Source organism: Cherax quadricarinatus, chromosome 24 (genome assembly GCF_038502225.1).
Source record: "Cherax quadricarinatus isolate ZL_2023a chromosome 24, ASM3850222v1, whole genome shotgun sequence".
Lineage (NCBI taxonomy): Eukaryota > Metazoa > Arthropoda > Malacostraca > Decapoda > Parastacidae > Cherax > Cherax quadricarinatus.
Window position 1 is genome coordinate 35,637,547 of NC_091315.1, and position 27,718 is coordinate 35,665,264.

At 40.1% G+C, this 27,718-nt stretch overlaps 2 protein-coding genes across 13 annotated transcripts in view; both read right to left on the reverse strand.

The window, feature by feature from the left end:
* LOC128690926 (uncharacterized) overlaps positions 1-13,118 on the reverse strand; it is a 36,725-nt gene extending 23,607 nt beyond the window's left edge. For 3 of the 6 annotated variants that reach the window (XM_070088355.1, XM_070088357.1, XM_070088356.1), the window contains exons 1-4: positions 12,713-12,838; positions 10,577-10,658; positions 5,823-6,012; positions 4,770-4,917 (exon numbers count right to left, since the gene is read on the reverse strand). In XM_070088355.1, the coding sequence (XP_069944456.1) occupies positions 4,770-4,917; positions 5,823-6,012; positions 10,577-10,658; positions 12,713-12,823 (531 nt within the window). In that variant the 5' untranslated portion in view covers positions 12,824-12,838. Of the gene's footprint in view, positions 1-4,769; positions 4,918-5,822; positions 6,013-10,576; positions 10,659-10,973; positions 11,016-12,712; positions 12,839-12,965 lie in introns of those variants that run through there. The other 3 variants (XM_070088360.1, XM_070088359.1, XM_070088358.1) reach the window with 3 other exon arrangements.
* A 12,798-nt stretch (positions 13,119-25,916) lies between these two features.
* Dgkepsilon (diacylglycerol kinase epsilon) overlaps positions 25,917-27,718 on the reverse strand; it is a 30,188-nt gene continuing 28,386 nt past the window's right edge. For 6 of the 7 annotated variants that reach the window (XM_070088361.1, XM_070088364.1, XM_070088365.1 and 3 more), the window contains one exon: positions 25,918-27,645. In XM_070088361.1, the coding sequence (XP_069944462.1) occupies positions 27,532-27,645 (114 nt within the window). In that variant the 3' untranslated portion in view covers positions 25,918-27,531. Of the gene's footprint in view, positions 27,646-27,718 lie in introns of all 7 variants that reach the window. The other variant, XR_011392386.1, reaches the window with a different exon arrangement.

A 27,718-nucleotide genomic window follows, 5' to 3' on the forward strand; every position in this document is an offset into this window, starting at 1 on the left:
GTGAAGAACAGGAGGAGTTTTGAGGTAATCAGTCGCTCAGCCTTGAGTCTATGTAATCAGTCCATCAACCTTGAAAACCATTCATGTACATTCCTGTCAGACACAGCAACATCTTGGGATCTTAATACAGGGGATTCTTCACTTGCCTAAACCTTTAGGCCTGACTTACTTCCACACTGGTCAGAAATGACACCACCTATGACTGCTGCATCTCTCCTGCCTACAGTATATAAGCCACTTCTTCACACATACGCTGTATTCTTTTCAAGATTGATGGACTGATTACATCGACTCAAGATTGAGGGACTGATTACCTCAAAACTCCTCCTGTTCTTCACCATTCTCCTTTGTATGGACTGATGAAGCCACTGTGTGGCAAAACGTTTCCTCATTAAAGATACCCAAGAGTTGCACACATGTCTAATTTATCAACTTGTAAGTTCTCTGAACCATTCATGTACAACTCAACAGCTGCCTTCCACCAAGGCAGGGTGACCCAAAGAAGAAAACATTCACCATCATTCATTCAATGCCATCTTTCCAGAAGTGTGCTAACATCACACTCAAATTACTATCTAACTGCAATACCCCATCCCTCCTTCAGAAAGCAGGTACTGCCCTTTCCTACCTCCAAGACTCAAGTCTAGTTAACTATTCTGACACAATTCAATTATTTTGAAGCCTGGTAAAAAACTATTTGACTTCTGTTTCACAGGAAAAGTTATTTACTAAATTTAAACAAATTACAGTGGAACCTTGGTTTTCATCATTAATTCGTTCCAGAAAGTCTGACGAAAACCAAATTCGACAAAAACTGAAGCAACATTTCCCACAAGAAATCGTGTAAATCCAATTAATCTGTTCCAGACACCCAAAAGTATTAACAAAAAATACATTTTATAAAGAATAACTATAGTTTTATATACAGAAAACAATGAGAAATAAATATAAAGGACTAATGAAATGGATAAATGAACATTTAACATCACTTTTACCTTTATTGAAGACACTTGTTGGCGTATGGAAGACGGCGAGGAGGGGAGAGGGAGGAGAGGTTATCTCTACCACCATCACAACCACTACCACCCTCTACCACCATCACAACCACTACCACCCTCTACCACAATCACAACCACTACCACCCTCTACCACAATCACAACCACTACCACCCTCTACCACAATCACAACCACTACCACCCTCTACCACAATCACAACCACTACCAACCTCTACCACAATCACAACCACAACCACCCTCTACCACAATCACAACCACTACCATCCTCTACCACAATCACAACCACTACCACCCTCTACCACAATCACAACCACTACCACCCTCTACCACAATCACAACCACTACCATCCTCTACCACAATCACAACCACTACCATAGTCTACCACAATCACAACCACCACCACCCTCTACCACAATCACTACCACACTACCACAATCACTACCACCCTCTACCACAATCACTACCACTCTACCACAATCACTACCACCCTCTACCAACATCACAACCACTACTGCCCTCTACCACCATCACAACCACTACCACTCTCTACCACCCCCTACCACCATCATTACCACCCTCTACTGACGAGAAACAAAGCCAGACTGACTCAGAATGTGTGGGATGCTTTGTGTGGGCACAGGCACACACATTCAGTACAGCAGACCACTGTTAACTCAATGAAAACCAGGGCAAACGAAAACCAAGGTTCCACTGTATATTAACCCTTTGACTGTCGCGGTCGTATATATACATCATGGGAGATACCGTGTTTGACGTATCTATACGCATAAATTCTAGCGGCTTCAAATCAAGCGGGAGAGGGCTGGTAGGCCTACACGAGAGAAAATGGGTCTCAGTGGTCGGTGTGCACCCTGTGAAAAAAATCTGGGACTCAGCGGTGCATTGTGGGAACGCCATCTTGGTAGTCCATTTTCACCATGCCTCGCGGTAAGAAGTTCCTCACTCCTCGGCGGATTGGAGGTCTTTTGTTCCCAAGTGATAGCTCAAACAGTGATGATAGTGTCAGTGAAAGTGAATTCCCTGGTTCTGAAGTGGGTGTGACCGAAAAAATTACCCAGGATAACATAATTAGTGATGAAAACCCAGATGACCCACAACCTTCCACCTCTGGTGCTGGGCCGGCTCGTTCATGTTCACCTGTACCAGGACGAAAGAGGAAACTATTTGCCCATGTACAAGACTCAGATGTGAGTAGTGCAAGTGATAGTGATAGTGATTTCAAGGTTATTGAAAGCAGTTCTAGTTGTGACAGTGAGGGTGAATATTCCCCAGTGAAGCGGCAGTATATACGACGTCACATGAGGTCTGGTAGTGTGCCATATGCTCTTCCAAGAGGAAGGAGTACATCTCAGAGCACATCCCATGGCCCTACACCACATCCTGATAGTGAAGATGACGATATTGTTACGATGGGTATAAATGATGTGAGTGAGGCAGCAGGCGGTGGTGGTGATAGTGATGATGGCATGAGTCATGTGACACCAGCAGCGGGCCACGCTACTACCTGCGCTGCTGACTCTGCACAACTACAACCAGCCTCACCCGACCCCACACTCCCACAACCACATTACAATATCCAGAACGCACCAGCTGACCGCATCTGGGATTGGCAGCAAGATGACGAGTTTGTTCCCAATCCCCATGACTTTGATGGAGGACAAAGTGGAATACGGCCATCATGTACACTTGGGAACAATCCCACTGAACTGAAATGCTTTCAGTTGTTCTTCGATGAACCCCTGATGGACATTATTGTCAGGGAAAGCAATACATACTATGAGTACACCATGGCAAACACTATTCTGTCACCAAGATTACGCCTACACCAGTGGAAGGACACAACTGTGGCAGAGATGTATCTGTTCTTTGCCACAATAATGCTTATGCCACATGTGTATAAACATAGTGTCAACACATACTGGGCGACAGACCGCCTGATTTCAACTCCTGCTTTCAGTGACATTGATTGCAACTGGTCTGGTACACAGTGAATAGATTTGTGTTACTGTTACGTATGTTACACTTTTCAGACAAAACCAGGCCTGACAGAAGCAACAGGTTATATAAGATCAGACGTGTGTTTATGTACCTGAAACAAAAGTGCTGTATGTATTTTTATCCCTTCAGGAAGCTTGTTATTGACGAGTCTTTGATTTTGTTCAAAGGAAGACTCATTCAAGCAGTATATACCAAGCAAGAGGAAACGCTTTGGTATAAAGTTATTTGTTCTGTGTGATTGCAAAACTGGTCTGGTTTTGGATATAATTGTGTACACTGGCGGTAAAACAATGGAAGATACCAGGAAGTTACTGGGTATATCTGGTGATGTGGTTAGAACAATGATAGAGCCATATCTTGGTAAGGGGCATATTTTATATACTGACAACTGGTACACAAGCCCTATACTCAGTGATTTCTTGCGAGTGAACATGACAGATGTGTGTGGCACAGTGCATAGAAATCGTAAACATATCCCTAGGTTCGATGCTGGCAGTCGTAGAGGTGAAGTGCAGGTGTTTGCTGCCAATGACATCATGGCATTTCGGTGGCATGACAAACGTGATGTCACACTGCTGACATCAGTTCACTGACACGAAATGGTAGACACTGGCAAGCAGAATAGAGAGACCAATGAACCCATTGTAAAACCTGCAGCTGTGATGGATTACAACCTCAATATGCACTTAGTGGACAAATGTGACATGCAGATTGGGTTTGCTGACTGTGTTCGCAAGAGTTATAAGTGGTACATAAAACTGTTTTTCCATCTTCTTGACATTTCCATGCTGAATGCTTATAATATATATAAGTTGAAGACCAAGAAGAAACCCAAATATGGTGAATTTTGTTTGTCAGTCATCAGACAAATAATATTCAAGTACCAAGAAACAACACCTGCAATAGACCAGCGCCCACGAAATTATCAACACATGTCCTCTCGTCTGAGGCCTGGTGATCACTACCCCATACCACTGCCTGCTACTACTGCCAAGAAAAATGCTCAGAAGAGGTATTTTGTCTGTGGACATACCACAAAACACCCACAAAAACGCAGAGACACTCGTTTTATGTGTGAGGAGTGTAAGACACCATTGTGCTTATACCCATGTTTCAAAGAATTCCACAAGCTGCAGCACTTCTAGAAAAGTGTCCAGTGATTGTACATATGTATATATATTATAAAACAATTGTAATAAACATTTGTTTACATTGTTTGTGTAAACAAGTTTTAGCAACATTATAATGATACGAGTGTTTTTGCTATAATTGTGTTACATTCAACGAGTGTATATTTGAACATTGCACAATAATTTGGTCTCACAGGCCACAAAAGTTATGTGAAAAAATAAAATAGTGAAAAAAACAAGAAACCATCGAATACAAGTAAATCAAAGTTTACCGGGTGAGCGGCAGTCACCGCTGTTGCCGCTCGCAGATCAATTTCAGCAAACTTCAGGACTCTATATCTCGGTAAGTACTGATGGGAAAAAATTTTTTTGGGGACTAAAACAATCAGAAAAATAATCTTAACATTTTCATAAGAAAAAATAATTTTTTTTTTTTCGAATATTTTGCGACACCAGGAGACACTTCAGGATTGGGCCTTTCAACAGTCAAAGGGTTAAATAATGTATCAGACCTTATTAAGAAATTTAATAATGATATTTTCACATTAACACCTTATCTATTATTATTTCACATGCAGTACCATAGGCCAAATTCTTTTACCTGGTTTGATGGGGCTTCCTTTAATTCATCAGTGAGTGGCTCAACTTTTTCCATAATATTAAGATTGGGTGGAAGACTCTTCTCCAATATCACTCCATCGTATAAATTTGGTAAAATGATGCTCATGGGCTTCACCAAAGATGGAAGTCTAGAGAAGAATACAAATAAATAAAACAAAGATAAATCTTATGTAGAGATTAGTTTTTTCATTCACACACAACTGCCTTTGACTATTTGGGCAGGAGTGTTACAGCAGGTGAATTTATTTCTTTTTGTTGCGGGGTCACCTTTTTTTTTTTTTTTTTTTTTTTTTTTTTTTATTTTTTTTTTTTTTTTTTTTTTTTTTTTTGAGGGGGGAATCACTTTACCTTGATGGAAGATGGGGCTAGTGTATTAAAAGAGGGTATTTATTTTATTCTCTCTTCTACATTTTGTAATTTTATGTTATAACATATTAACCACTTCATTCCTTATTTTTTTTAAGACATGAAATGTCACAACAAAGAAACATACAAGAGGTTGCCAGCTTACAAATTCCCCAAGTCATTCACATCTATATTCACCATACAAACCGGGCACTTTAATAACCAATTAAAATCTATCAGTTGCCAAGCTGCAGAATGAACATATAGAAACAATCATCTTTTGTGCTATCATTTTATTTAAAAACTTTTTTATGATTCAAAACCTAAGAGTGTAACTTATTTTGCAGATATCCTGTAAAGAATTGCTTAACAGGCCACAACAGCCTGATTGAGCAGGCAATCAAAAGAAAAGGTCAGGTTGCAAGGGTAGAGAAACTCTAGAAACAAGTCCCAAATATTCACTGCCTGCATTTGTTAGAAAACTCCAATAATAATTATTATTATTATTATTATTATTATTTAGTATAATCAAGGGGAACAGCAAATTCATATTGTCATACAGCACCTGAGGAACTGACCCCAGGAGCAGGAGGATGGCTCCAGTTCACTGGATTGAGCCCTTCACCAGCATCACTTCTCCATGAAGGGGACAATCTCCAATACAATACCAGATCCTACTGTGCCTCACCTGTATTCCTGAGTGTTGTGCAGTGGTGCTACAAGTGAGCTACCAGTAGGTGACATTATACAAGTTGCAGACATAGAAGCTTCCACTGGAGATATTCCTAGGTGACGAAAACTTTCATTTAAGTCATCTTTTGCTTCGAATTTTGGCATGCTTCTGACAGGTGAGATCTTCAAAGAATTTACACTGTATCCTGGCCAAATTATAACAGATGAATTACTATGTAATACTGTAGTGCCTTGCTAATGTCATGTTATTATAATTTAAGGTTCTGTATGATCATTCACTGGATCTATTTTTTACCATGATACTTATTGCAAAGTCTAAATTTAAAATTTATTAATATTCTGGCCACAAAATGTACAACTTGTGATTTTCAATGAGTACCACTTTCAAAATGAATCATATTAACCCTTTGAGGGTCGACAGGCCCTCTCCAAGACTTGTTCTCAGGGTCGGCCAAATTTCAAAAAAAAAAAAAATATTTTTTCTTATGAAAAGATAGAGATTTTCCTGATCATAATGACACCAAAAGTATGAAATTTGATGGAGAACTTACGGAATTATGGTTTCGCGAAGTTAGCGGTCTCAACGATGTTTACGCATCGGCGATTTTGCCCACTGAGCTCTATTTTTGGCCAATTCCAATGTACAAGTCGACAAAAATCATAACTATTTCGCTAGAACTCTGTTTTTTGTATCGAATAAGTACAAGAAACCACCCATTTACCGATTTCAACTATCCAATAAAGTGGTCAAAATTTAGCAATTTTGCCAATTTCACACAAATTTCAAAAGATGCCAATTTCCGAATAGGGTCCAGAATAAACAAAGACATTCCTGGCACTAAAATAACAAGTTCTCTGTTCATTAGTCACATCCCCAGGCCCCTCTTATATTTCTTTGGCTTTCCATTTTCGATTTTTATTCTTACAAAAAATAGAAGATTTACTGTTATGCAGACTACTGCATTAGTGTAGAAATGGTATAAATAATATCAGCACACTTGTGAAAGAATATTAGACTCACCAGTTGACGTGTATTGAACGCTTGGCATGATTTGTTTACTTTTGAACTTTGGTAAAAATCGAACATTTCTGCTAATTTGAGCTCAATTTCAAGGTACTTTTCATTGTAAAACCAGTCAAAATCATCTCAATTTCTGTAAAATATCTTCCATTCTATAAAATGAGACCGAGAAAACTAGAATACAACAATAAATACCATACGAAAATACAGTGCAAAGTCGCTGTTTTATTCCAAAAACACGCTCAAAGTTTTTTTTTTTCTCATTATGCACTGTGTGCTGCAGGATTTTTTTTATACTGTGCACAATGACCACATAGACCCATTCTTTCATATGTAGGCCTACCAGCTTTCTCCCACTAGATTTGAGGGCGCTAGAATTTAGGCATACTAGTACGTCAAAAACCCTGGGTCGTAAGCCGTACTAGTACGACCGAAACCCCCAAAGGATTAAATACTAAGTATCATGATATTACATGACAGGATACAAATGTATCAGTAATTACTGAAATGTACACCTACCATCCGACTTATGACCTGCTCGACTTACGACCACTCGACTTATGACCGTGTTTTTTATGCCAAATTTCTGGGAAACAACTATTTGTGTTGTACAAAGTGTTTATCCTAACCCTTACAGTATAAAATACAGTACTAACAGCATAAAAAGTAAAGTAAAACGTGAAATACCAAAATAAAACAATAAAATAAAGTCATTACAAAAATGTTTTGTTGATATTCAGTAGTAAAGTTCGACTTATGACCATTTCGACTTACGACCGGTTTCTCGGAACCGAACTCGGTCGTAAGTCGGATCGTAGGTGTATATAGAAATATTTGAAGAATAATTGTTTCTAAAAGATTTAAATTCTTGCATATACTTTTATGGTGACAAAATAATACATTAAATGGAGTAAAGAGAGGTTCATGTCGTTGTAAGCTCCTCTCTACTATGTGCGGGTTATTTGTGTATAACCACTGTAGCATTACAAAATTGTGATTTTTAATTTGTATTGGAAGATTTTAAAAAAGTGTAGTGCATAATATATTTTTGTGAGGCTTATGAGTAAGCTTCACAAAATACAAAAGAGAACCTGAACACATTTTGTTACTTTAATTATGAAAAATATAATACATGTATGTATGGAAAAATGGAGATTGATTGCAAGGCATCAGCATACACAATACAGTACAACACCAATTTACTAGCAATGGATTTATGCTAATGTTTAATTCAAGTTTCCAGCAGAAAATGGTGGGTCAGAGGTACAGTGGTCCCTCGCTTTTCGTAGTTCCCGGCAATCATAAAATTCGCCAATCATAGGGGTGTTTTCGTATAAACATGGACTCGCTTTTCATAGGTTGACTCGCGAGTCGTAGTTCGTCCGGGACGCGTACCCATGGCGTGAGCCAGGGCGGCAGCCAGTCTGGCATTGTTTACCAGTGAGCGAAGGTCCCCTCACGTGCTCCAGCAAAATATTTCATAATATTCCATTTATTTTAGTGCTTGTAAGTACTAAATAAGCTACCATGGCTCCAAAGAAAGCTCCTAGTGCCAAGCCTGTGGCAAAGAAGGTGAGAAATACGATTGAATTTAAGAAAATCACCATTGAACAATATGAAAGTGGTACAAGTGTGGCCGAACTGTCCAGGATGTATAAGAAACCCTACACAACCTTATGTTCCATAGTGGCCAAGAAAAATTAAATAAAGGATACTGTTGTTGCAAAGGGAGTAACTATGCTGACAAAAATGAGATCACCAGTACTGGAAGAGGTTGAGAAGTTATTATTGGTGTGAATAAATGACAAACAATTAGCAGGAGATACTCTTATGACTTAGTTTATTTGTGAAAAGGCTAGGCAGTTGCATGAAGATTTGGTAAAGAAATTGCCTGCAAATAGTGGTGAAGTGAGTGAATTTAAGGCCAGCAAAGGCTGGTTTGAGAGATTTAAGAACCGTACTGGCATACACAGTGTGGTAAGGCATGGTGAGGTTGCCAGTTCGGACCACAAGGCGGCTGAAAAATATGTGCATGAATTCCAGGAGTACATAGAGGCTGAAGGACTGAAACCTGAACAAGTGTTCAATTGTGACAAAACAGGCCTCTTTTGGAAGAAAATGCCAAAGAGGACCTTCATTACACAAGAGGAAAAGGCAATGCCAGGACACAAGCCTGTGAAAGACAGGGTGACGCTAATGTTCTGTGCTAATGCTAGTGAGGATTTCAAAGTGAAGCCATAACTAGTGTACCATTCTGAAAATCCCAGTGTTCAGGAAAAACAATGTTATGAAGAGTAAATTGTGTGTGTTTTGGAAATCTAATAGTAAGGCATGGGTCACGAGGGAAATTTCCGTCGAGTGGTTCAATGAAGTGTTTGGCCCTAGTGTGAAGGAGTATCTCCTGGAAAAGAAATTGGATCTCAAGTGCCTGCTAGTAATGGACAATGCACCTGCTCATCCTCCAAACTTGGATGACCTAATTTTCGAGGAGTTTGGGTTCATCACAGTAAAGTTCTTGCCCCCGAATACCACTCCTCTCCCCCAATCCATGGACCAGCAGGTTATTGCAAACTTTAAAAAACTCTACACAAAAGCAATGTTTCACAGGTGCTTGACTGTGACCACAGACACTCACTTGACCCTAAGGGAATTTTGGAGAGAACACTTCAGCATCCTCCACTGCATAACCCTTATAGGTATGGCTTGGGAGGGAGTGACTACCAGGATTTTGAACTCTGCCTGGAGAAAACTGTGGCCAGATTGTGTCGACAAGAGGGATTTTGAAGGATTTGGGACTGACCCTAATGAGCCTATGTCTGTTGTAAAATCAATTATGCCACTGGGGAGTTCCATGGGGTTGGATGTGAGTTTGGAGGATGTGGAAGAATTGGTGGAAGACCACAATGAAGAGCTCACCACTGAGGAGCTGCAAGAGCTTCAGCAGGAAGAGCAACACATCGCAGCTCAGAATCTTGCTGCAGAGGAGGAGGAAGAGAGATGGAAGAAGGTGCCTTCTTCAGAAATTAAAGAGATTTTTACTATGTGGGGTAAGATTGAAAGCTTTATGGAGAAACATCACCCTAACAAGGTTGTTGCAAGCCAGGTTGGCAACATGTACAGAGACAAAGTCTTGGGCCATTTTAGGGAAGTGTTAAAGAGATGCCAGAAACAGAGCTCTCTCCACAGTTATTTTGTGAGACAGGACTCCAGTGACTCTCAAGGTGGTCCTAGTGGCATTAAGAAACAGAGAAGAGAAGCAACCCCAGAAAAGCAAATGGTACCTGAGGTGTTGATGGAAGGGGATTCCCCTTCCAAACTATAAACAATCCACTCTCTCTCCTCCAGTCTCCCATACACTAAGAAGAATCTCCAATAAAGGTAAGTGTTATGCTGTTAATGTTTCATTCATCATTTCCCATTGTATTGTTTATGTACTACATGTATATTTCATGTTAAAAAAAAAAATTTTTAATACTTCTGGGTATCAGGAACGGATTAATTGTATTTACATTATTTCTTATGGCGAAAATTGATTCGTAAATCGTAAATTTAGTTTATAGTAACGGCTCCAGGAACGGATTAATTACGAACTACAAGGGACCACTGTATATTGTTGCATTATTCAGTGACCTCTGTTGGTCTGCTAAAATGAACATACTACCAGCAAAGCCTAGGAACTAAGGGTGGCAGAAAACAAGTGTTGTACCTGTATTTATGGATAGTCTCACCTAAATGGGCAGCAGTACGGGCAGATGCCACCACTCTAATTGCTGATGTTAGGTGTGCCATACTCTGAAAGACTGTGCAAACCTGGAAAAAAATTAAGATAAAATATATAGCTGCAATAAGATTAGTTCTTAGCAAAATATCTTATTGTTGTAATTTGGTCATATGAAGCCTTCAGAGTCATGGGGATTACATGCAGAAATTATGGAACACTGGAGCAGTGTGTAGTAGGGGGCTAGTGTATGTGCTGTAGTGAATCTTTCCTTTCTTTGTAGGACTTAATGGCCACTGAGTGACTAATATAAAAATCATTAGGCCAGAGGCACACTTTTTTTGATGTTGTGACACATGGTCACCTGTCATTATAATAATTATCATAATCATGGTGGAGCACTAAACCTTTGGGTGGGGGAGAATGGAAGGCATTCAAGCTCAGTGCAGGTAGCTGGAGCACAGATCCAATTCCCTAGATCAAGAGCCCCTCACCAGTGTCAAGGAACCTCCCTTGAGGGAGAATCACCTGTCAGCCAGGAAGGAACAATGAAGTAATAAATGTATATATACCTGATTGTTAAGAAACATAAAGGTGTCACTGTAGTGCATAAAAGTGGAATGTCAGTGTAGGTGTATGAGTATCATCAGAGTATGGCCTTTGGTGTAAGTTAATGTTAGCCTTTTTTTTTTTTTTTTTTTTTAATAATTTACTTTTATACATTTATAGTTCTTCTCCTGCCATAACTGATCCTTCAACATTATTGCTACCCTTTCCTTAGCTCTCACTCTCTCAGATACTCATGACTTAATCCCATTTATTTCTCCCCACTGAAACTCTCCTACCCCTTCACCTTTGTTTCAATTAGAGCTAGGACATCCAACTTCTTTCCATTCATAACACAGGCAACCATCTCTGTCTCATCATCTGCACTACATCAATGCACATTCAAACATCCCATCTTTATAAAGTTTTTCTTCCTCTTTTTAGTAATTCATACAGAAGGGGTTACATGTGTCCTGTAGCTCAGTTGCTAGCACACTCATCTCACACATTGAGGTCTGTGGTTTGATCCCTAGTACAGGTGGAAACAACTGAAAACATCTGGACATGTTTCCTGAAGACACCTGTTGTCTATGTTCACCTGTCAGGTACCTGGGTGTTTGTTGACTGGTGTGGGTTGCATCCTGGGGACAAAGTTAACATATTGTCTATACCTGGAGAGGGTTTCGGGGGTCGATGCTCCCACGGCCTAGTCTGTGACCAGGCCTTGTGGTGGATCAGGCCTGATCAACCAGGCTGTTACTGCTGGCAGCATGCAAACCAACATACCAACCACAGCCCAGCTGGTTAGGTACCAACTTTAGGTGCCTTTCTAGCACTTTCTTGAAGACAGTCAGGGGTCTATTGGTAATCTCCCTTATGTATGCTGGGAGGCAGTTGAACAGTTTTGGGCTCCTGACACTTATTGCATTGTCTTTTAGAATACTCGTGGCATCCTGGCTTTTCATTGGGGGAATGTTGAATCTCCTGTCAAGTCTTATGGTTTTGTAGGGAGTGATTTTTATGTGCATATTGGTACTAATCCCTCTAGAATTTTCCAAGTATCTTTCTCGCCTGCATTCCAGGGAATACAAATCAAGGAACTTCAGCTGTTCCCAGCAATTTAAGAGTTTTATCGTACTTACATATGCCGTGAAGGTTCTCTGTACCTTCTCCAGGACAATTTCACCTGCCTTGAAAGATGCAGTTAGTGTACCGCAATAGTCTGCAATATGCTGTATCATGTACTTGCAGAAATAAATATTATTTTAATTATTATTATTGCTCCCAGCACTTAATTAAGTCGCCTCTTACAACCTGCATGGCTTACAGAGGAAGGATTCTTCTCACCCTGACCCCTCAAGGAAGGTTCCTTGATGTTGGCGAGGGGCTCTTGATTTAGGGAATTGGATCTGTGCTCCAGTTCCCCGAATTAAGCCTGAATGCCTTCCACATCCCCCCCCCAGGCGCTGTATAATCCTCCGGGTTTAGCGCTTCCCCCTTGATTATAATAATAATAATTCTCACCCTGAGAGAACAAACAACACCTGGAGAGTGTGAGCTAATTAGTTTTGATCCATGGAATGAGTGTAGCTCCATTTACTTTGATCATGAGCCCTTCACAGATACGGTGGACGCCCTTGTCAAGCCCCAGCAGAGAGGGACACCCACACCCCCACCCGAATTCAGTAACCGGCGTCCCACCAAAGACCATTAAAGAATTATCCGCAGAGAGGAAAAAAAAAAAATGTAGCTTGCTACAAGACGATGACCAGGTGCCCCTCCTGTAGTGCCCACCGGGCACAACAGACGAGGACAAGTGTCCCATACAGACGGGAGAAATTTATCACCGATACCCAGGCGAGTGACAGACGTCCACACCCGATGAAGGCTGACGTAGAAGTCCTCTGAAAATAGTTTTTATAGATGGATAATACCTTGTTGGGGGTTTATAGATCGACTACAACTTGCGCCGTATCAAGCTCTGTCTCTCGGTGCTCACGGAAAATATATCAAAAATCAAATCAAAATCAAAATCTTTATTTCCTTGTAAAGTTTACAATGTGTGGTTTACATGTTATAAAATATTAATTATAAAGAAGGCCACTAGCATACCTAGGCATTTCGGGCAGACTAATACTAATTATTACGCTATATTGATATAGGTTATGGAGCAGTATATTTGAACATACATTATTAGATACATACATAATTAGATACATTCCTAATTATCTTAGGCAAACTTAGGACTAACTTAAGATTTCATAGGAATTTTATGTTTGCAGTCATTTGGGTGGGTATAAGTGTAAATTAGGGGAGAATTACAGATAACGAGAGTAAGACTATGATGTTTTTGATGTGTACATGATACAAAAAGAGAATTAGGTGGTTTTCATTTGGTTAGCTGATGATGGAGTGTGTTAGAGAGATGAGATGTTTTTTAACGGTAGTTTTGAAAATGGTGGTTGAATCTGCGGTTCTAGAGTTTTCAGGCGGGAGTTCCGGATTTTAAACCCTTTTATGTCCATCGAATTTTTGTAAAGGTTTAGCCGGACACGGGGAATGTCATAGAGAATTTTGTGTCTGGGATTGTGTCAATCGCCCAAGGCCTGGCAATGTAAGTAAAATAAATATGTAAAAAGTAAAATAAAATATTTATTTCTTACAAACATACATAGAAAATAGGAACAGAATAGGAATGGAAACAGTTTATTGCCACCCTAACTTGCGCCGTATCGAACCCGCCCTCCCGGTGTCCAGGGATGTAAGTAAGTAAGTTTATTCAGGTATACACAAATACAGTTACATAGAATTATCGTACATAGCAGCATATGTGTAAAGAACCTGGGATAACCCAAAAAAGTCAGACAGAGTGACTTATTTCAATTGGGGTCCTTTTACCTTATTATTATAATATAAAGGTTATAATATTTTCTTATTATTCTATAATGAAGATAACATCTTATTATCATACTAAAAAGACTGTCTACTGCACGAGGGTCATTAATACTATCTACAATACGAGGGTCATTACTAGGAATAAGGTAAAAATTTACACTTATGTTAGCTAAAAAATAGAAAATCATTCCCCCTCCCTTTCTGTAGCTATATTCATCAGACACCTTTTGGCACTCTTCTTGAACTGGTTCATGCTATGTCCAAATAATAAAAAACAGGATTACAGAGGTCACAATGAATGACTCACGAAATCGTAATGACACGATTGCAAACAAACCATACCCCGGCCGGGCTGGAGTTTTGAGACTCTCTGACCGCGGGTTCAATCCCGGCAGGGGTATGGTCACAATGAATCTTCGTAATGCCCAGTTGTGTCTGACAAAACCCCATTGTGATCTCTGAAATCCTGTTTTTTTTTTTTTTTCCACTGTCGCTCACAGTATGAGTGTGGAGCGCGCAATAAATTAGCCGCTGAGGCAGCATATTAATAAAAATAATAATAATAATAATAATAATAATAATAATAATAATAATAATAATAATAATAATAATATTTATTTCTACAAGTACATGTACAAGGTATACAATCCTAGTTGATATCAGTGACATACTACTATATAGAAAGCAGCTTGTTATTTACCTGGAGTTTACCTGGAGAGAGTTTCGGGGGTCAACGCCCCCGCGGCCCGGTCTGTGACCAGGCCTCCTGGTGGATCAGCGCCTGATCAACCAGGCTGTTGCTGCTGGCTGCACGCAAACCAACGTACGAGCCACAGCCCGGCTGATCAGGAACTGACTTTAGGTGCTTGTCCAGTGCCAGCTTGAAGACTGCCAGGGGTCTGTTGGTAATCCCCCTTATGTGTGCTGGGAGGCAGTTGAACAGTCTCGGGCCCCTGACACTTATTGTATGGTCTCTTAACGTGCTAGTGACACCCCTGCTTTTCATTGGGGGGATGGTGCATCGTCTGCCAAGTCTTTTGCTTTCGTAGTGAGTGATTTTCGTGTGCAAGTTCGGTACTAGTCCCTCTAGGATTTTCCAGGTGTATATAATCATGTATCTCTCCCTCCTGCGTTCCAGGGAATACAGGTTTAGAAACCTCAAGCGCTCCCAGTAATTGAGGTGTTTTATCTCCGTTATGCGCGCCGTGAAAGTTCTCTGTACATTTTCTAGGTCGGCAATTTCACCTGCCTTGAAAGGTGCTGTCAGAGTGCAGCAATATTCCAGCCTAGATAGAACAAGTGACCTGAAGAGTGTCATCATGGGCTTGGCCTCCCTAGTTTTGAAGGTTCTCATTATCCATCCTGTCATTTTTCTAGCAGATGCGATTGATACAATGTTATGGTCCTTGAAGTTGAGATCCTCCGACATAATCACTCCCAGGTCTTTGACGTTGGTGTTTCGCTCTATTTTGTGGCCAGAATTTGTTTTGTACTCTGATGAAGATTTAATTTCCTCATGTTTACCATATCTGAGTAATTGAAATTTCTCATCGTTGAACTTCATATTGTTTTCTGCAGCCCACTGAAAGATTTGGTTGATGTCCGCCTGGAGCCTTGCAGTGTCTGCAATGGAAGACACTGTCATGCAGATTCGGGTGTCATCTGCAAAGGAAGACACGGTGCTGTGGCTGACATCCTTGTCTATGTCGGATATGAGGATGAGGAACAAGATGGGAGCTAGTACTGTGCCTTGTGGAACAGAGCTTTTCACCGTAGCTGCCTCGGACTTTACTCTGTTGACGACTACTCTCTGTGTTCTGTTAGTGAGGAAATTATAGATCCATCGACCGACTTTTCCTGTTATTCCTTTAGCGCGCATTTTGTGCGCTATTACGCCATGGTCACACTTGTCGAAAGCTTTTGCAAAGTCTGTATATATTACATCTGCATTCTTTTTGTCTTCTAGTGCATTTAGGACCTTGTCGTAGTGATCCAGTAGTTGATACAGACAGGAGCGACCTGTTCTAAACCCATGTTGCCCTGGGTTGTGTAACTGATGGGTTTCTAGATGGGTGGTGATCTTGCTTCTTAGGACCCTTTCAAAGATTTTTATGATATGGGATGTTAGTGCTATTGGTCTGTAGTTCTTTGCTGTTGCTTTACTGCCCCCTTTGTGGAGTGGGGCTATGTCTGTTGTTTTTAGTAACTGAGGGACGACCCCCGTGTCCATGCTCCCTCTCCATAGGATGGAAAAGGCTCGTGATAGGGGCTTCTTGCAGTTCTTGATGAACACAGTATTTCGGGCAAATTAGGTCAGTTTTGTCTCAGGATACGACCCACACCAGTCGACTAACACCCAGGTACCTATTTTACATAACAGGCGAACATAAACAGCAGGTACCTTAAGGAAACATGTCCTAATGTTTTTAACACTACATACGTCTTCTCTCACCCGAGCCCAGTCACGCTAGCCAATACTGTAAACACCGAATTACAGAAAATATCTACCTGGATGAGGACTAACAAACTTACACTAATCATTGACAAAACCTACTTCATTCAGTTTGGTAACAGAGCTACAGATGTACCTCTTAACATAATGATAAATGGATTAGTAAGTAAGTAAATTTATTCAGGTATACACAATACAGTTACAGAATTATCATACATAGCAGCATATGTGTAGAGAACCTAGGATAACCCAAAAAAGTCAGACAGAGTGACATTTCCATTGGGGTCCTATCACAATATCACCTATCACCTATCACAAAGCTAACAGAGGGAAAATTCTTAGGAATCCACCTTGATAATAGACTCAAATTTCATACACATATACAACAAATTTCTAAGAAAATTTCCAAGACTGTAGGCATACTATCGAAGATACGGTACTATGTTCCACAGTCAGCCCTCCTGGCCCTATATCACTCTCTTATTTACCCCTATCTCACCTATGGAATTTGTGCATGGGGCTCAACAACAATTAACCATCTCAGACCACTAATTACCCAACAAAAGGCTGCAGTTAGAATGATAACAAATTCTCACTACAGGCAGCACACTCCACCAATATTCATACACTAAACCTACTCACCATACAAAACATCCATACTTATTACTGCACCTATTACATACATAGAACACTTAACTCTGATATTAACCCTCCCCTCAAACATCTCCTTGCCAACCTCAACAGAACACATGACCATAACACAAGGCACAGATCACTCTTTGATGTTCCTTGTGTCCATCTCACACTATGCAAAAACTCAATGCACGAAAATCACTCACTACGAAAGCAAAAGACTTGGCAGACGATGCACCATCCCCCCAATGAAAAGCAGGGGTGTCACTAGCACGTTAAGAGACCATACAATAAGTGTCAGGGGCCCGAGACTGTTCAACTGCCTCCCAGCACAAATAAGGGGGATTACCAACAGACCCCTGGCAGTCTTCAAGCTGGCACTGGACAAGCACCTAAAGTCAGTTCCGGATCAGCCGGGCTGTGGCTCGTACGTTGGTTTGCGTGCAGCCAGCAGCAACAGCCTGGTTGATCAGGCTCTGATCCACCAGGAGGCCTGGTCACAGACCGGGCCGCGGGGGCGTTGACCCCCGGAACTCTCTCCAGGTAAACATAAAAGGCCCTAAAATCTGGAATTCATTACCTGTAAATATAAAAGAAACACTACCTGTTTATAAATTCAAGTCTCTTCTCAAAGATCACTTACTCACCCAAAACCAAATAAATGCTGAATAACTGAACCTTATAAATTGTATATCTTAAATGTTTCTCACAATTATATCACATAAATGTTAAACCTAAAACCCAATCTAACTTTATTATTTTTTAAATACACTACCTAACAGAATACTCCATACGACTGAATGTACAACAATGCAAGCAACCATATGAGCTGTCTTTGTAATACTCATTTGTGCTTTATAGTTATCTGTTTACAATAATGTATTATCACTGACTTCATCATTTGCTTAGTTAATCTTAAGTTAATTTTAAGCCAGCCCGTAATGCTATGCATAGTATAAGTGGCTTTGGCATGCTGCTCTTATCTGTATTTTTTTGTACCTCTGTATGTATGCTCAAATTAATAAATAAATAAATAAATAAAAAACTTTGGCGACGAAGGTCTGGGCTCGATTCCCAGCCAGGGTAGAAACATTGGGCGTGTTTCTTTACACCTGTTGTCTATGTCACCCATCAGTAAATGGGTACCTGGGTGTTAGTAGACTGGTGTGGGTCGCATCCTGGGACACTGACCTAATTTTCCCGAAATGCTCAGCATAACAAGGGGCTTTCTATATAGTAGTATGTCATTGATGTCAGCTAGACCTGTATACCTTGTACATGTAGTAAATAAAGATATTATTATTATTATTATTATTATTATTATTATTATTATTATTATTATTATTATTGTTATTATTATTATTATTATTGTTGTTGTTGTTGTTGTAACTGTGCCGGGGATCAAACCCCCAGACCTCAGTGTGTGAGCTGAGTGCGCCAGCTACCAAGCTACAGGACAATCAAAACTGAACCCTAAACCAATAATGATTATACAGCTCAGGCAACACAACTAAAACTAAAATTGGGAGTAACAAGACACACCATCTGGGAGATTGGGAAGGCAGTAAAAATTGATCCAAAGAATGGGAGGTCAGGTCCAATTCCTTGGATGAGAGTCCCCCACTGCACTAAGAACCTCTCTTGAATATCAAACAGGATGACGATCAACAAACTCCCTCTCAACATAGACAAAACCTATTTCATGCTTTTTGGAAACAGAGAATTAAATATCCAGCTAAAATTATCGACAAATGGCTCCCCCATTACAAGACACACTGAGGGCAAATTTCTAGGTCTCCACCGTGACTGTCATCTTGTGATCATTCTACAAGATTGATGGACTGAACACATCGACTCCAGGTTGAGGGACTGATTACCTCATTCTCCTCCTCTCCTTACGCCTTCCTCTTTGTATTGGACTGATGAAGCCACTGTGTGGCGAAACGTTTCCTGAATAAAGATTCCCATATGCTGCATAAGTGTCTCAATCTTCAACTGTCATCTTAAATTTCAGACCCACATGCAGCATATAACTAAGAAAGTTTCCAAAACAGTAGGCATCTTTTCCAGGATACGATACTATGTACCCCAAATGGTGCTCCTTACTTTATGTCACTCTCTAATATACCCTTACCTCACCTATGGTATTTGTGCTTGGGGATCAACCACGCCAATCAACTTAAACCTTAAATAACCCAACAAAAAGCTGCAGTCCAGATGATCACAAACTCCTGCGCCAGACAACACACCCCACCACTCTTCAAGAGCTTGAACTTAATATACAAAATGTGCACACTTGTTATTGTGCCTACTATATACGTATACAGAACATTAAACTCCAATATAAACCTTCTGCTCAAACTTCTAGACAGCTACAACAGAACACACAGGCGTCACGAGGCACAGAACACTTTGACATCTCCCGTGTCCGTCTCACACTATGAAAAATGCAATGCACAAAAAGGGCCCAAAGATATGGAACATAAGAAAGAAGGAGCACTGCAGAAGCCCTAGTGGCCCATGCGAGGCAGGTCCAAGTCACCTACGGGCTTATGCTACCGATCCAACCTAGTCAGGTCCAGGTCACATCCACTTAAGAGAGGAGCATGACATCAAACCTACTAGCACAAGCTAGTCGGGTCCAACTCACACCCACTCATGTATTTATCTAACCTATTTTTAAAACTATTCAACGTTAAGCTTCTATGACGGTACTCGGGAGTTTGTTCAACTCATCCACAACTCTATTACCAAACCAGTGCTTTCCTATATCCTTCCTGAATCTGAATTTTCCCAACTTGAAACCATTGCTGCGTATTCACTATCACAATATGCTTCACTATCATTACACAGTATTCACTATCACAATATCCTTCACTTTCATTACACAGTATTCACTATCACAATATTCTTCACTATCATTACACAGTATTCACTTCCACAATATTCTTCACTATCATTACACATTATTATCACATTATTATTACACAGTATTCACTTTCACAATATTCTTCACTTTTATCACAATATTCTTCACTATCCTCACACAGTATTCATCACTATCGTCACATTTTCTTCATAATCATTACAGTGTCCTTCAGTACCATTATGCTCTCTCTCTCTCTCTCATTCACTCACACACTCTCTCCCCTCTCTCTCACTCACACTCTCTCCCCTCTCTCTCACTCACACTCTCTCCCCTCTCTCTCTTTCTCTGTCTCTCACTCTCACACACTCTCTCTCCTCCTCTCACTCTATCTCTCACTATCTCTCTCCCTCTCTCACTCTCCCTCTCTCTGAAAAAATTATCTGACACTTCACTATATTACCTAATTATCTTTGATATTAAATCGTAATAGTAATATTTGTTCAATTGTACATGAAGGTAAACATGACTCTCTGACTATATTAGACGATTGTCTTTGATATTAAATCAAAATCATTAGTAACAGTTGTTCATATTTACCAAGTTTGTTAAAACGTTCTCTAGCCGGGTGTTGGGAGGATGAAGTTGCGCTCAGGTCGTATCACCAGACGCGGGTGTCGCCGCAGCGCCAGACTTTTAAGAAAATTCGATAGTATTAATGTGTACCTGGAGCCACCTCCAACACTAGTGAACAGGCCACCATCATTTAGCAGCAGGCCCTGGGTTTCCATGGAGCAGGAGATGAATTTACTCCCCGTCACCATTAACGGCACTGAATGCAAGATGCTTGTTGACACTGGTACTTCGAACACCTTCATACAGCACAGGCTGGCCCAAACTCTAGGCCTCCTGGAGCGCATTTCTGGCTACTCAAACATTGTTTTAAAATTGTGGGAGGAGAGAAGGGGCGTGGAGATTGGGTTGGTAAAAGATGTTATCGCGAAATTTGAGAATGGATAATAAATCTATATCGACGTCTTAGTGCTTCCACCCGAGTTTGATAATTACTTCGAGCGCAGAATAGAGCCTGTTGCATTTCTGGACATTCGGACGCTGATTCGCTATGGTATGGCTCTGGATTTCTCACGTGGCAAATCAAAACTGGTTTTCCAAAAAACATAATAGAATATGCCTAGGGACATGAAAAAGCCGGTTAATTTTGGTTGTGCTCTTCGTGCCAATTTCTCTCGCTATTACAATGATTCACCAGCCGATCTGATCGTAGACACGGGCGCCGATCACTTCTATATTTCTACGACATGTCTGAAAAAACATTTAGCCATGAGCGGCGGTTATGTGCCGCGTAGCGCAATCATCCACATGTCTGACCATGACAACCTACAAGCAAAATGCTACGAGAGAAAAGACCCCTCCCCCCATTGTATTATGGGGCTAAAAGTTCTACAGCAGTACCGAAGTATTGTAGACATCCCTTCAAAAAAACTGTATTTCAACGTTAATCAAAAAATATACAGTACTAATATGCACTGATTTTTTTTTTTTACCACACCTGACTTTTTCAGTCTAAAACAAAAGGAAAAATTTTATTTTTAATATTTTTCTACAAAGAATGTTTATTTTTAAGGATTTTTTTTACAAAAAATTTTTATTTTTAAGGATTTTTTTACAATGAATGTTTATTTTTAAGAATATTTTTTTACAAGGAATGTTTATTTTTAAGGATATTTTTTACAACGAATGTTTATTTTTAAGGATATTTTTTACAACGAATGTTTATTTTTAAGGATACTTTTTTACAAGGAATGTTTATTTTTATGATTTAGATAAGTGAGAGTGCTGTACTACGAGGTCATGTGGCGCCTGGGGAAGGACATAATATTCAAGGCCAGTCAAGGGGAAGGATCGATCCAATTCCTTGCATCAAGAGCCTCTCAAGGAGGCACCTGGAAAGATGATGCATTATGTAACTGTTAACCTGTGTACACAATTAAAGGGAAAGTTGAGTACATTTGTATTACCAAATGGCAGTGAAAGAACCGCACGTTATTGTGTTAGGAATGAGAGGCGGTGACGGTCGTTATTGACACACTGATGCAGACCACGGACATGATGCAGACCACGGACAAGATGATGCAGACCACGGACAAGATGATGCAGACCACGGACAGGATGATGCAGACCACGAACAAGATGATGCAAACCACGAACAGGATGATGCAGACCACGAACAAGATGATGCAGACCACGAACAAGATGCAGACCACGAACAATATGCAGACCACGAACAAGGATGATGCAGACCACGGAAAGGATGATGCAGACCATGAACAAGATGATGCAGACCACGGACAGGATGATGCAAACCACGAACAAGATTATGCAAACCACGAACAAGATGCAGACCACGAACAGGATGATGCAGACCACGAACAAGATGATGCAGACCATGAACAAGATGCAGACCACGAACAATATGCAGACCACGAACAAGGATGATGCAGACCACGGAAAGGATGATGCAGACCACGAACAAGATGATGCAGACCACGGACAGGATGATGCAGACCACAAACAAGATGATGCAAACCACGAACAAGATGCAGACCACGAACAGGATGATGCAGACCACGAACAAGATGATGCAGACCACGAACAAGATGCAGACCACGAACAATATGCAGACCACGAACAAGGATGATGCAGACCACGGAAAGGATGATGCAAACCACGAACAAGATGATGCAGACCACGGACAGGATGATGCAGACCACGAACAAGATTATGCAAACCACGAACAAGATGCAGACCACGAACAGGATGATGCAGACCACGAACAAGATGATGCAGACCATGAACAAGATGCAGACCACGAACAATATGCAGACCACGAACAAGGATGATGCAAACCACGGAAAGGATGATGCAGACCACGAACAAGATGATGCAGACCACGGACAGGATGATGCAGACCACAAACAAGATGATGCAAACCACGAACAAGATGCAGACCACGAACAGGATGATGCAGACCACGAACAAGATGATGCAGACCACGAACAAGATGCAGACCATGAACAAGATGCAGACCACGAACAATATGCAGACCACGAACAAGATGCAGACCACGAACAAGATGATGCAGACCACGAACAAGATGATGCAGACCACGAACAAGATGCAGACCACGAACAGGATGATGCAGACCACGAACAAGATGATACAGACCACGAACAAGATGCAGACCACGAACAAGATGATGCAGACCACGAACAAGATGATGCAGACCACGAACAAGATGATGCAGACCACGAACAAGATGATGCAGACCACGAACAAGATGCAGACCACAAACAAGATGATCCAGACCACAGACTGGATGATGCAGACCATGGACAGGATGACTACCCAAACCAGCAAGAGATCCCCTGCCCACAAATCAATTTAGGGCTTTACTTAAAAATCATCTCATCTCTCACCAATAACCATACTCACACTATGCTAATTACTAATCAGATTTGAAGCAACTCTCCTAGATATTTTATTATCCCTTATCTATTAAACCATTATTACAAACCTAAAAATGTATGTTTGTATCATAAGTTGTACTACCACATATTAATAACAGAGTAAAATATTGAATATCTGAAACTTGCCACTCTTTGCCTGTCTAGACTTAAGTATTCATGTACTGGCATGATAGTGGCTTTCTTTGTACCAATCAGATTATGAAATGTAAACACACATTGTAACCTTTACAAAGAAATAAACTTTTGTGTTTTGTTTTTAAGTGCTGTGTATAACCAGGGCCTTTTCAACATAAATGAAATGAATATTAGTTTTGTAACAATAATGTACTGTACATTGTTAAAACAATTTTTGTGTTGCTGTTTGTTAGTTTAAATGATAAGGCATCAGACATTACTATTGTTTTACATTATTATTACAGCACTGTACATTTATTTGAAAATACCAGACCTGTAGCAGATTATTACATTCATGTGGGAGTGCTAAACCCATAGGGGTTATACATCATGGGAATGGGTTTATGACCAAAATCCATATAGGTCATACAGCAGAGAAATGAGAAGCAATCAGGTTTGATCCAAGGAAGGAGAGGGCATGTCCGGTTCCTTGGATAAAAAGCCACTCATCAGCATCAAGGCACCAACTTTAAAGGAAGGTGCTTGTTGTTGTAGATTCGCTAGTATTATAGCCCGGCCCGGGCCTTTTCCATGAGGTGGCCCGGCCTTGGCTCCCTGTCGTGGGAGTGTCTCAGACCAATGTTTGCTATGGGAGGAGGTACAAGTACCTCCTCATCATCTGGGACCAGTTGTCCTCAGGCCCAGCCTCAATCCCCACCCCCAATGGGGTTCAGAGGGAGAAGCTAGACACCTTAGGCTGCCTCAAACCCCGCCCACACTGGGCTCGAAGGGTGAGGCAGCTGCATAGCAGCAGACAATGTCAGGAAGTGCAAAGGCAGCAAGCGGTACAGGATCCTTTGGAGCCACACCCCAGCTTTGGGCCAAAGCCCGAGTGCTGGGGAAGCTCAAGAATGCCTCTTGCTGTGTGTTGCTGCTGCTGCTAATACTTCACTTGTCAGTTGCACTCTGTGAGGAAGGTGCTGAGAGAACAATGACTAAAGGGATAGAGGTCACAGTTGATGAAGCAAATCAGTGATAGAAAATCAAAGAATGGGACCATCTGAGAAGGTGAATAAAGGAAGCATATCAGGGTATTCAAGGTGTCTGAAATAAAGTTGGCATACTCTCTGATAAACAAGACATCAAATGTTAGACTGCAAGGAAAATCTTCACAGAATTGCTAGGTGCCCCTCCACTAAGTAGTTAGAATTTGTCACCCTTGAGCATCCTTGCTTGCTGGAATACCTTCTTATGTTCATAATTTCTCCATATATTCTATTGGGGCAACTTTCATGCTTGTTCTAGAAAGGATATAGGAAAGTATTGGTTTGGAAATAGGGTAGTTGATGAGTGGAAGTTGATGAGGCTAAACAAATTTAGGTTTGCTAAATGCATGAGTGAGAGGGGTTGGATTTGAGTGGGACTTGCATGTGAGTGGATAGGGTTAACAGAGCTTATTTTTTTGGGTAGCATTGAAAATTGGTTGGGCAAATGTTTTGTTAGTGGGATGGATTGTAAAGGACCTGCCTAGTATGGGCCAACAGGCCTGCTGCAGTGCTCCTCCTTTCTTATGTTCTGTTATCTGCAAACAATTATATATTACAGGGAAAAGATTATTATAATGGAGGAGTGCTAAACCCATAGGGGTCATACAAGACCTTGGGGAAATGGGAAGCATTCAAGATTTGATCCATGGAAGGGAGGGGCATGTCAAATTCCATGTAACAAGAACCCCTCACCAGTTTCAAGAAACCTCTCTTGAAGGGGGGATTAGAAGCAGTGTTATTTTCATTGACTCCCATTGGAAATGAGTCAATGTGACTTTAATGGGTTTTCCTAGGTAATTTACACATAAGTTGTGAATATGTTTTCTTCTTTGAGTTACCCTACCTTGGTGGGAAATGGACATTCTCAAAAACTGGTAGACTTACTGTAAGTCTGTATATAACTTAAAATATGCTGGTAATTTTAATGATTCTCCATAGGGAAGTGTAACAGAATTCTTCCTCCGTAAGCCATACGTGTCGTAAGAGGCGACTAAAATGCTGGAAGCAAGGGGCTAGTAACCCCTTCTCCTGTATAAATTATTAAATTTAAAAAGAGAAACTCATTTTTCTTTTTGGGCCACCCTGCCTTGGTGGGATATGGCAAATTTGTTGTAAAAATAATGATATATAGCTTACCCAGTACTCTGTGTTGTGAAATCCATGACATGCAATAGTATAGTGAACTTAATTCTAGGATGAACATGATATTGACAATATACTTCAAAAAATACTTTACGGGATAAATAACACACCTCACATCACCATTAAGTTAATCCATTTAATACAATGATTTTTGCTTACATTAAAAATACTGATTTTTTCTTAAGTCCTATTCATAATAACTACACTGTATAATATTATAAAACAACCAGGAATGTGTATGAAAAAAAATATTTGTTTATTAATATTGGCATGAAACTAACTAAATTTTATATCAGAGCTATATACATTATAAATACTGATATAAGAATCTTAGGAACCTGACACTTGATTAACCTACTTTACAATAAACAAAGAATTTCTTCCTACAAGAAAGTGAATGATTTTAAGCAATATTTGACAAAACTAATGATATAATTGTTTCTGGTGTAATGAGAAACTACTGAGAAACATTATCCAAGCTCCACCCAACATTAGACTTTTTCAAGTACAGTACTATTTGAAAAAGCCCAATGTTGGGTGAAATGTTATTATCCAAGCTATTTATGAAATAAAAAAAAATAATATACAATATCTAAAATAAAATGTATTCATACAAAATAGTCTACAGTTCCCTTATCTTTATAAAATATATACAGTAATACAAAATTCATGGTCAATAGTTTTTCTCTCTAATAATAAATACTATAAATACTTCCTATGCATCTTTGGTGATTTGACTTTTGTGAGAGCTCTGTTAAAAGTAAGTTTTCTTGCATAATATTATCTTCTAAATATACTATTTCCAATGCCTTCAAGCACTGAAGACCCTTAAAATTATACTCTAAATGTTTGCCAAAGATTTCTCCCTGTTACTCTCATATTTGTGAAGCCATTGCCAAGAATTTTCACTAAGAAACAATAATGTGTGCAAAGCAGGACTGCCCAACAAGCATATATAAGAAAGGAGTTGGAAAAAATAAGAATCAACAGAACTAAGGAGGTGAAATGAAGAAAGTTAAAGATTGAGAAAACTATAATAACTGCAGGAGCTATGTGAAGGTGGAGAAAATGTGGAGACGACAGGTGGTGCAGTGTGAGTGTAAGTACATACATGTATCTATTTGTAGCTAATGGACCCATCAAAAGCTCCTAATGCAAAGAACTGGAGCTCTACTTCCTTGTTTTTTCTTTTTTTGTTTCTTTTGCTATTTTTCTCATTTGTATATACTTTGCACACATTCATGGTTCTCAGTGCTATGTAGTGACAGTGACCTACGTGATAGCCAACTACCATGTAAAAACAAGCAAATGTTTGAAGTATTTCTTCAGATTTTTATATGTGGAAACAGTTTAAATTTTCTGAGGAGGATTCTACAAAAGATTCTCATTTCTCTCAAGAAAGGGAAATGTTTAGAGGATATAGAGAATAGTGCATCTTGACTGGTGACCAAGTCAAAGTCAAATGTTTTGCACATAGACTAATGTCTCTTGACTAGCAACGGTCTTGAGTATCATCAAAATAATACACGATCTAACCAACTGTTGTACATATCATCATGCTTACATTACACGTCAACTAAAAAGCCTTTTTAAGAGATGAATATAACAAAGAATATAAAATAATCTACTATTATAGTGTAAAAACTGCAGTGAAGTATTACATGACTTGCATAATGTATACATGAAACCTTTATAATAGCAACATGTGGCCAGTAAGGAGAACTAATCTCTGAGAAGGACTGAGGCTTGATGACTGTGTGAGACCACAATGGTACCTGGGTACTGCTCCCAAGGCTCACCATCAATCTGCATTGGAGCCATTCCTTTCAGGCACAGCTGTTAGAGAAAAAGAAAATTTTGTCAATGACCCTCTGAACTGCAACATCCTCACCCATCTTTGAAAGTGCAG